The sequence below is a fragment of the Aulonocara sp. 'chitande type north' Nkhata Bay genome, linkage group LG3 (assembly GCF_057382095.1).
Source record: "Aulonocara sp. 'chitande type north' Nkhata Bay isolate Kocher_YH1m ecotype deep benthic linkage group LG3, A_spYH_male_GT1.1, whole genome shotgun sequence".
Lineage (NCBI taxonomy): Eukaryota > Metazoa > Chordata > Actinopteri > Cichliformes > Cichlidae > Aulonocara > Aulonocara sp. 'chitande type north' Nkhata Bay.
Window position 1 is genome coordinate 9,650,780 of NC_141346.1, and position 11,316 is coordinate 9,662,095.

Here is an 11,316-nt window from a genome sequence, read left to right on the forward strand (position 1 = left end):
TTATGAACTGTTTCTGAGAGACAAATAACACCAGGATCCTTTTCTAAGTAGCTGACAGCTGGTAACTGTGCAGGGGCGGATCTAGCAAAGTGTTGCCAGGGGTCCATGTAGGACATTAAAAGGGAAAGGGGGGCACAAGGAAATACGTTCTTATTCTCATTTAAAATGTCTCACTTTTAAAAAAATAATTATCTGAGTCTTACAACAAACAATTGATAGATTGATACATATATACCATCAGAACAGTGTACATCACTGTCACAACAGTGTTTATTTTCATTCAAAGGCTTTATGATTTTTCCTATAATGGTGGGCTGGTCAATATATTTAACAAAGCCAAAACTTAAACAGGCAGACCAATAAAAGAGGTCAACTCAATAGACTAAACTCAAGATAATAATTAACAGAACCTCAAACAAACATATGACAAACTGACCTGCTGAAATGACACACAGGGGGACTTAAATACTGGTTTAGCTAAACCAAATGACACACACACACGAGGGAAAACAAGATGGCTGCCATATAACCAACTAATACAAAACATTTAAACAAACATGAAACACCCCCCAGGCAATGAAGCATGTGGTGCAATCCAATTAGGCTGTCAGTAGTACTTCAGGTCTCCCAGCCCTTTGCCACACCTTTTGCCAGACAGGAGGAGACACCAACCCCCAGGTAACTCAAACAAAGAAAGATGTATTAATATAACATAAAACAGAACTTTGACCTTGCAAGGTTAATATGTGTGCACGCCATATAAACATTGGAAGGTGTGATGGAAAAATGAATACATTTAATAAAGAAACGATATTGAACAATAAATAGAATATTTTAAAGTAGTGACTGTAAATTAAACTAAAGTGAATCAACGGGTGGTGAGGTGTGGAGCTTACCATGTGTGGCATGCCATCACAGATGTAAAAAGCAGGCTAGGATAGAATCAGGTGTGGGATTTCTCTCGTGGAAATGTGCACATTATTTTTTCCTTTCTATTGGTAGGTGGCACAGTGCACTTGTGGCAAGTAAGCAAGCTAGAAGACTGGCAATCTTGCTGGGTATCCAGTTACGGAAGCAACACATTAACAAGAGAATTCTGAGTAAAACCAAAGTTACTTTCCCTAGTAACTAGTTACTCTGAAAGTAATGAGTAACTTGAAGTAACTGAGTTACTTTTGATAGAAGTAACTAGTAATCTAACTAAGTTACTGATTTAAAGTAACTTACCCAACACTGTATACAACTGATGAAATGTCACAGGACTTAGCTATATTTTGAAACCACGATTGTTTACACAGAATTTTTAATTGCTGAGAAATACTCCATTCATTTTCGAGCAGAAACCTCAGAAAGCACTTGGGAGTTTAATAGGTTAATTAAGTTGGTCCAATTCAAATACATTAAATTCAAATAACTGACTTTCATAATGCTAAATTAGAGCAATGTAATCACAAATTACATACCGTATTTTCACGACCATAAGACGCACTGTACTAAAAGGCGCAGTCTCAGTTATGTGTGCCATTACTGTATTTAACACACACATAAGGCGCACTGGATCATAGGGCGCATACAAGTACCGTATGCGTATTTAAAAATAAAGCGGGAGCAAACCTGAGTTCGGTACCTTACTCACATTTCTATTACCGGTAATCGTCATCATCAACAACACACAAGCATACAAGTGTGCGTATTTAAAAATAAAGCAGGAGCAAAACAAAGTTTGGTACTCACATTTTTATCATCAGTCAAACCCATCGAAGTCCTCATCCTCTGTGTCTGAATTGAACAGCTGCGCTAAATCTCCATCAAACATGCCAGGTTCACTTTCTTCACTGTCAGAGTCACTTTCCGTGCCGTGCGGCTCCTCGGAAATGATGCCGGCTTTTGCGAAAGCTCGAAAAACAGTGCCAGCAGACATGTTAGCCCAAGCATCTACAATCCATTTGTTTCACTAGTTTTTTCACATCGGCTGTGAGATGGGCACGCATAGAGTCACAGATTAAGAGCGATGGTGATGCGTGGAAAAAAACACCTGGTCTCCTTACATACACCTCCCTGAGCCAGTCTTTCATCATTTCCTCATCCATCCAGCCCTTTTCATTTGCCTTAATGATGATTCCTGCTGGAAACTTCTCTTTAGGCAAAGTCTTTCGCTTAAAAATCACCATAGTTTCTGTCCATTAGCATGGCAGCCAAGTACAACAGTAAAAGAAGACTTTTCATACCCCGTTGTGCGTATCGCTACCGTGCTGGTCCCCTTCTTCTCCACAGTGTGACTCACTGGGATGTCAAAAGTGAGCGGGACCTCGTCCATGTTAGTGATGTGGCTGGGCTGGATGTGTTTGTCGCCGATGTGGAGCGGAAGATGGCCAGCTTTTCCTTATAATCCGCTGGAAGTTGCTGCGCTACCGTAGTCCTGGTCCGGATGGAAAAATGGCACCGTTTCATAAAAAGTGAAAGTGAAACTGCTTTTAGCCGAATGGTGACCATCGAAACGCTTCTCCCGCTCGTTCTTTGCTCGATGATCCACCGCTCGAGTCTTTCCTCCAACTCGGCCACACTTCACCCTTTAGCGTTCTCATGGTGTTCTCTACTACGTCCTCATTACAACACACAGGGCGCACTGCGCTATAGGGCGCGCCATACTTTTTGAAGAAAATCTAAGACTTTTAAGTGCGCCTTATGGTCGTGAAAATACGGTAATTATTTTTTTATGTTCAGTCAAACAGTTATTTTTTGAGTGAAGCTTAAAAGATTTATTGGAACTAAAATTTAAACTGGAATAAATATTTTAGAGTGGGTACGTTTTCACTTTTACTTGAGTAAAAAAGTATCTGTACTTCAGTAGAAGTACAGATACTAGTGTCTGTACTTTGGTATTCTTTGATGAGAGCCATGTAATGTCCATGTGTGCATGCTGACTGTGCTGCTCTGACCCCCCTCCTCCTTTCAGGGTGGAGCCTGCTGGAGTCCGATGGTTGAGACCAGGTCTGAGGAAGTGTAAGTGTGTTTTTAATGGGATTCATGAAAACAAAGCAGCACACATTCAACCATCTTCATCATGTCAGGAGTCATCATCAAAGTGTCAATCAATGAACAGATGATGGATCAATAACTGCAGCTGGATTGTGTTTGTTCTCTCCATCAGATTCCTGTCAACTCACAATCGACACAAACACAGTGAACACAAACCTCCAACTGTCTGACAACAACAGGAAGGTGACACGTGTGGACGAGGTTCAGTCATATCCTGATCATTCAGACAGATTTGATGTTTGGGATCAGCTGCTGTGTGAAAATGGTCTGACTGGTCGCTGTTACTGGGAGGTCGAGTGGAGAGGAAAAGTTCGCATATCAGTGAGTTACAGAAGAATCAGAAGAAAAGGAGGTGATGTTGACTGTGTGTTTGGACGGAATGATCATTCATGGAGTCTGGACTGCTCTGATGATGGTCCTCACTATGTCTATCACAATAACAGACAAACATCCATCTCCTCCTCCTCCTCCTCTGTCTCTAACAGAGTAGCAGTGTATGTGGACTGTCCTGCTGGCACTCTGTCTTTCTACAGAGTCTCCTCTGACACTCTGATCCACCTCCACACCTTCAACACCACATTCACTGAAACCCTTTATCCTGGATCTACAGTCTGGTCTACTGATTCCTCAGTGTGTCTGTGCTGAGTTGAGCGTAAAGAGTGTCTCCTGTTAGAGAAACACTCTTTTTTTCTCCATACAGGTGACCCAGGTGTTTTGTTTTTTTTGTTAGTTTGGTTTTTTTTGGGTTTTTTTTGTTTTTTTTCTCTCTTCCCCTCTTTCCTTTCTTCTCCCCCCCCCCCCCCCCCCCCCCCCCCCCTTCTCACCGTCTCTTCTCCCCTTTGGTTTTCTTTCTCTCCCTCTCTTTCTTTCATTCTTTCTCCCTGTCCTATCCCACAGTCATGTCTGTCCCGTTTGTAGCAACTGAAAATAAAATAAATTCATAATTATAATAAAGGTCAATCAAATGGACCAATATGGCAAGGCCACGATGATCCACTTGGTAAAATAAATCCGCTTGGCATCTTTCTTGGCCTTAAGACAACAATTCTGATGGCTATAGATCCAAACGGGACAAAAAAAAAAAAGAAAAAAAGAAAAAAAAAAAAGAGAAACACTCTGACTGTTGAACAGATAGTTCAGTCTGTACATGTCTGTCTGTTTCACTCACAAACACGTTTTGAGATTCATGGATTCAATCAGTTGATGTTTTAAACTCTTCTAAATGATTCCTTGTAAACTTCTTCCTCTTCAGTCCTTTAAAGATGGAAGCTCCCATTATTCCAGGATCCTCATGTTGTTTTTCTGTCTGTATTCCACTCAAAGCTTCACAGTGAATATCAGTATGTTGTGTTTCTCTGAAGCTCAGTGCACAACCAGCTCCTCTGCATTTTCAACAACTCTGAGCTCATTAAAATGACTCCAAATGTTTGATTTCTCTTTCTTAATGGGATGTTTCCTTCATGGCTGAATAAGTGGACATCCAATAGTACTCAGTGTATCAAATATTAAAGACATTCTGCATCTCTCATGTTTCTGTTGTTCTATAAAAACAGCTAGTAACAGTTAAAATAAAGTTGTTTATTTCATATGTTTCTGTGATAGATTCATGCTTAATTTAGTTCATCTATTTATTGGATAAGACGATAAAAGTGTAACATTGATTAAAAAACATGTCTAAAATATGTGATTAAAAAATATGGGTTTGTTTAAATATGAAAAGTGCTGTAAAGTTCGTATGAGGTAGAGTTTGTAATGGTCACATGACCAGAGTTTGGCTGATAGCGCAACCATGGCATTGTGAGTAAGAACCAGCATGGATACAGAGCTACAGCTACAGTCACAACATTAATGTTATTCTGCCTGTGGTCCAAGAGGCGCACACGGTATGGTTCCATGTATATTGTTTATATAATGTTGCAGACATGTTCTACATTGGTAATAAGAGGACATTTTTAGTAATATCCATTATTTTGTTTTTTTCTGTTCTGCTTGCTCAAGACTGTTTATGGAAACTAACATGAGAGACTCTGATAATATTAAAGACATTTATGTTGTAAACCTTGTGTTTCTTCAGTTTTCATGGTGTCTGAAGACAATAAGAGTGAGAGAGAGAAATAAATTTCAGTAGACATCAGTATGATGCGTGGCCATTCTTTGTTGGACCCCTGTAGTTACACAGCTGCTTTTAAAAACTGATCCAATCAAAGAAACATGAACTTCCATATTGATCAGATCAATACGTACAGCTCTGATGTCACTAACATCTCCTTGAAGTCTTCATTGATGGTGATTTGTGGCCCTCTGCTGGTGAGAAGATGAACTGCATGATGTCAGTTTAACACTAGATACTAAACCTGTGCAAATTTGCATCACTTCCCTCAACCCAACACCTACTAGAATTACTGGGTTTTTTATTTTCTGGTGCAAGTCCCGAGGTGTTAATCACCCCTGCTGAGATTTTCACAGGTCGTCAGCTCGTTTCTCCTCCAGCTTTTGTTGTGCCAACCACCCATTATCCTTGAGGGCAGGGATAGCTCAGTAGGTAGAGTGGTGGCCCCATGATCGGAAGGTCGGGGGTTCGATTCCCCTGAACAGCAACCCTGAGGTACCCCTGAGCAAGGTACCGTCCCTACACACTGCTCCCCGGGCGCCCAGTGGCTGCCCACTGCTTCACTGAGTGAATGGGTTAAATGCAGAGAGGGACCAATAAAGTACACTTTCTTCTTCTTCTTCTTCTTCTTCTTGAGGCCTGGCACATCTGCATTTGTTTACTCAGAGTAGCTCAGATCCAAGCCAGGCCAAACCTCTGTGTTACAACCTTCACAAATGTCTGCCGTATCTATACAAAATATCCCACACATTGACTGAACTGCAAATATGAAAGACACACATTCACACCTTCCTTTACTCTCAGCACAGATCTTCCATTGTTCCATTGTGACTGTGTATGTGTTGGAGTGGCATTGCATTACTACAGCACAGTGCTGTGCATAAAAGCAGACCGACCCAGGCGGGAGAATCATTTCTTCTTCGCATTTCTGAGAACGCAAATCAGGATGGCCTCTGTATCACTCCCACGCAGGAAGAACCTCTCTGCACAACAGGCTTTGGCCTTGCTTCAGGAAATGGACAAAGCAGACTCTGATGGAGGAGAGGTTTCATTTGTCCAGCAGGCCACTGATACCTCCTCAGAAGAATCTGAAAAGGAGACGGAACAAGAACCCAACATGCCTCCACAGAAGAGGCCCCGTGGTACTGGGAAGCCCAGCCAGAGCCACACGGCAAAAGACGGCACGGTGTGGGTTGAGGAGGACATTGGAATGCCCAGTGCAGTAGCAAATCAGTCAGCAAGTCAGTTCATGAACTGATGTCATTTATTTCAATCCTGTTTGTAAGAGCAATCATGTGTCCTGTTGGTGCCATTGTGGATTGCTGGTCAGAACGATTTCTGGTGCCAGTAATCAAAGAGACAATGCCCCGAGATCATCATTCATTTCAATAATGCAACACCTTCGATTTGATGACAAGGACACGCAGGCAGAACGGGTGAAAACAGACAAATTTGCAGCGATCTCCGACATCTGGACACGCTTCAACAAGAACTGTGCTAAGAGTTTCACTCCAGGAGAACGCATGACCATAAATGAACAACTGTTCCCTACCAAGGTTCGTTGTCCATTCACACAGTATATCGCAACCAAGCCAGACAAATTTGGGATCAAGTTCTGGATGGCCACGGACTTGGACACCAAATATGTCTGCAGTGCATCTCCTTACTTGGGAAAGGACCCCAGTCATCAGAAGGGAGAGAGGCTTTATATGGTCATGAAACTGATGGAGCCATTTTGGGATGATGGGAGAAATGTCACAACGGACAATTTCTTCACTTCACTGTCACTGTCGCACAGACTGCTGCAGCGCAACACAACATTACTGGGCACGGTGAATAAAGTCTGGCGTGAACTTCCTCAACTTGCGCAGATGTATTCCGTAAGAGCAGCAACACGCAGGTGTCCAGTAGCGTACATGCCTTGTACAAAATGTACAAGGCATGTACAGGGTGGGCAGGCAAAAGAAGATTGTTTCTGAGTCTTCTAGCTCAGGAACTTCCTTGCCGATTCATGCAGCACAAGGAAATATTAGCACAGAGACAGGCTGATGAAGCTGCTGCAGCTGCTGTGCCAGGGACTGTAAAGTCAACGCAGTGCCAGGTGCAAGAGAGCTGGAAACAGGAATCGCAGCAGGTTTACCTGTGCAACATGTCAGAAATTCACCTGTGCCAAATGCAGGGATGATGGACACTGGGTCTGCAAACGCTGTAAAGTTTGAGACACTTTGAAATAAAACAGACTTGTGTACCCATATATTGTGAATGTGTCTCGTTTGTATGTAGGTTGTAACACAGAGGTTTGGCCTGCCTTTGGATCTGAGTAAACAAATGCCAATGTTGCACAAACACACACACACATGCAGCAAATCTGCATTCATTAGTCCCACAAGTGGAAAATCTGCATTGTGTTACGAGTTCAAATATTGAGGGTGACCACAAAGACAACAATGGTCCAGAAGAGCTTCGGTCAAACAATGATTTTAATGAACACAAGCGTGGGGAGATGAACACTGCCCCCAGACAGCATCGATCTCCGCCCAATGATACACAAGCAGTTGTTTTATACCATCAGGGTTTACTTTTATGACTCCCCCTCATGCGTCAAGCAGATACAATACATGCATAAGTTTCAAAACCACAAATGTTCTGTTGACGACTTTTGACACATTTAAAATGACATCTTCTCCATCTCGAGGCCAGGTGCTTCCTATTAATCTTCAAACTCTCGCTTATCTCCTGGAGCAAACTGTCCCTTAGGCAGACACAATTTTGCAGTCACAAGCTTTTGCAACCTATAATTTGAACTCTGACCTGGTGATGGTGGAGGAGTGTGCGAGGAGAAGGCTCCGTGTGATAAGATGGAGGTCCAGGTGTTGGAGTGAGACGAGAGGAGAGAAGCGGGAGAGGAAGATGAGGCATGGGGGAGGAAGACGGCGTCGATCAGCACTCCGTCTGAGAGAGCTGAGGGGACAGAGTGGTTCATTTACATTTGGAAAATCTGACCGTGTCTCAATAAGATATCATGACAGTCACCATGGTTACCAGTGCGCTTATTAAAGTGTACCTCTCAGTCTCAATGTGTAGTAGCCATCGAGGGTGGAGTCAAACCTCTCAGGCGTCGCCCGCCCTCCCATTGCCACCGCAGCCACCTGCTCCTCTCTGTGGGCGTGGTCATAACGCATCGGGAGCGTCTCCACAGCAACAGGTGGGAAGGCCGGCAAAGTGTGGGCAGTAACAAAAGACGAGGTGTCTTCATCGTCATTATCATCGTCGTCATCGTCTTCATCATTGTTGTCATCAGAGTTTGTGTTTTCAAGGAACTCCATAGAGTGTCACGGTTCTGGGTCCGTTGGACCCAGTATTTTGAGTTTATTATGTTTTGGTTTATTTCTGCTTCATGGATTGTTTTCTTCTCGTAGTGATGATGATGATTATTATTTCTTGTTTCTGTTTATCCGTGCTTAAGGATTTGTTCTCAGTTATATCTCACGTTTAGTTTAGTTCAGATTACATGTGTCATTCTGTCTGTCTCTCAGTGTAAAGTCTGCATGCTTGTTTTGTAATTCATGTTTCCTGTTTTATTGTGAAAGTCTTTGTCTTATGTTAGTGTGTGCAGCTTAGCTCCCCCGTCTCGTTAGCCCTGATCTCTCCCAGCTGTGTCTCCCTCCTGTTGCCGATTCCCCCGTTACTACCCTGTGTATATAAGCCCTGTGTTTTCCCATGCTCAGTGTCGCGTCGTACCCTCAGAATTATGCCTGTGTGTCCTTGGTCTCAGTGTTCCATCCTCACTCCATGTTTGTTTTTCTGCCAGCAATAAAGCTGAGGTTTTTTGAGTTTCAATTCTGTGTTTGAGTCCTGCATTTGGATCCTCATCTCTGCCTGCCCGCACACAGAGCCCTGACAGAACGACGCGACCAGTAATGGATCCAGCGGACTCACCGTGGAAGCGCAGCTCCCGTTTTGACGGGACTCGGCTAGCGCTTGGAGGGCCTCCGTGCTGCCGTTCCTCGCTGGCAGCCTACCCTTCGGCCCACTCGTCTGCTTCCTCCCCGCGGACGCCCAGGTCTCGCAGAAAACGCTCCAGCCGGTCCCGGGAGGATTACTACGAGCCTGCAAGCAATCAGCTCACGCCTGCACAAGCCTTTTACAAGATGTTAGTATTTAGTATTTAGTATTTAGTATTTATTTATTCATTGTCATTGTCAAGAACAATGAAATTGCGTTTGGGGCTTCCATACAACCCAAAAAAAAGAAGAAAATAATAAATACCCCTTAAAACCCAAGTGTACATATTTAACCCAGTGTGACTCCAATGCAATAAGACAATCCTTAGCAATAATGTTCGTAGAAATTCAGACAAAGACCTGAGAAACATGACAAAATACAACAATGCAACCCATTCAATATTATTGTACTGTGAGATATGATATCAGATATGATAGTTATCTATTTAAGAAAGGGGGGGGGGGGGGCAGGAGGGGGAAGAGAATAAAGATATGATGCACCAATGCAGACCAGTTCATTGCTATTAAGAAGTTGGATATGGTTATTGTCCGTGAGAGGGGGGCAGAGAGTTCAGGAGCCTCACAGCCTGTGGATACAGGCTGTTGGCCAGTCTGGATGTTCTGGCCTGTATAGACCTGTACCTTCTCCCTGAGGGCAGCAGATGGAAAAGGTGGCGCGCAGGGTGATGTTGGTCCCGCAGGATACTGTGCACCCTCCTCAGACAGCGAGTGGGGAAGATATTACTTATCTCTGGCAGACTTGTTCCAATAATTCTGCCAGCTTCTTTCACCACCCGCTGGAGTGCTTGCTGATCGGCCTTGGTGCAGCTGGGGAACCACACTAGAAATCCATACGTCAGAACGCTGCTGATGGCACAGTTGTAGAAGTTCAACATCAGAGATCTGGGAATGTGTGCGCTCCGCAGTCTCCTCAGGTAGTAGAGGCGCTGTTGGGCCTTCCGTACAACTGAGGTGATATGGTTGCCCCAGGACAGGTCCTCGGTCACAGTTACCCCCAAGAATTTAAAACTGCTCACCCTCTCCACCGCCTCACTGCCAATGAAGAGAGGCAGATGGTTGTTATGGCCCCTCTTCCGGAAATCTACAATGATCTCCTTGGTCTTTTTGGTGTTTAAGACCAAGTTATTGTCGTGGCACCATGACTCTAGTTGTTGCACCTCTGTCCTATAGTTTGTCTCATCATTGTTGGATATAAGTCCGAGCACTGTAGTGTCATCTGCAAACTTAACAATGAGATTGGACGCGCAGGAGGAAATACAGTCATGGGTGAAGAGAGTGTATAGCAGAGGGCTCAGAACACACCCCTGAGGGGCACCGGTGTTGACCACAAGGGTGGAAGAGGTGTTCTTACCCACTCTGACACTCTGTCTACGGTTAGTGAGGAAGTCCACAATCCAGTTGCACAGAGAGGAGTTAAGTCCCAGTTGGTGGAGTTTGGGACGGAGTTTGTATGGCCGGATGGTATTAAAAGCCGAGCTGTAGTCTACAAAGAGGAGCCGTGCATAGGTGTTCCGTGATAGCCCTGATGCCCTCCCAGACCTGCCTTGGGTTTGTGTTGTTCTCAAACCTGGCCTCGATACGCCTCCTGTGCTGCTGCTTGGCAGTCTTGATGCCTCTTCTCAGGTTGGCCCTGGCAGCACTGTATGCCTTCTGGTCCCCGGATTTGAAAGCGTTGTTCCTTGTTCGAATAAGTTGTTGAACTCCGTGTGTCATCCAGGGTGGATTATTAGGGAACACACGGAATCGTTTCCAAGTTGTTACATTGTCCACACAGAAACAGATGTAGTCCAAGACAGTGGAGGTGTAACTGTCCAATGCGACACGATTGTCAGTGTCCATTACAGATTACAGAATACATGCCCCAAAATGTATTCTGTAATGTATTCCGTTACGTTACTCAATGAGAGTAATGTATTCTGAATACTTTGGATTACTTAATATATTATCATGCTTTTTACAACTACGTGAATGTACTATTGCTGTGTGATTTATTACTATTACTGAAGGTCTGCGGCTCCAAACAATACTAAAGGGACCTCTGGCTAATACGTTGGGTTCCGTGTTGGCCTCGTAGCCGAAAAATAGCTTTAGTTTGTTTTGTGGGTCAACTTTTCTTGCGAGAGACAGAGAGAGGTGTTGAAA

General features: G+C 43.8%; 2 protein-coding genes and 1 pseudogene across 2 annotated transcripts in view; 2 read left to right on the plus strand and 1 right to left on the minus strand.

Annotated features, from left to right (window-relative positions):
- LOC147333856 (protein NLRC3-like) overlaps positions 1-3,830 on the plus strand; it is a 59,246-nt gene extending 55,416 nt beyond the window's left edge. The window contains exons 12-13 of the mRNA XM_086270139.1: positions 2,957-3,003; positions 3,152-3,830. Of these exons, the coding sequence (XP_086126265.1) occupies positions 2,957-3,003; positions 3,152-3,684 (580 nt within the window). The 3' untranslated portion in view covers positions 3,685-3,830. The remainder of the gene's footprint in view (positions 1-2,956; positions 3,004-3,151) is intronic.
- Positions 1-8,311, minus strand: part of LOC147333857 (uncharacterized) — a 62,848-nt gene extending 54,537 nt beyond the window's left edge. Inside the window, exons 1-2 of the mRNA XM_086271099.1 lie at positions 8,214-8,311; positions 7,961-8,110 (exon numbers count right to left, since the gene is read on the minus strand). Of these exons, the coding sequence (XP_086127225.1) occupies positions 7,961-8,110; positions 8,214-8,283 (220 nt within the window). The 5' untranslated portion in view covers positions 8,284-8,311. The remainder of the gene's footprint in view (positions 1-7,960; positions 8,111-8,213) is intronic.
- Positions 6,096-7,368, plus strand: LOC147333860 (uncharacterized; annotated as a pseudogene).
- Positions 8,312-11,316: the final 3,005 nt, after the last annotated feature.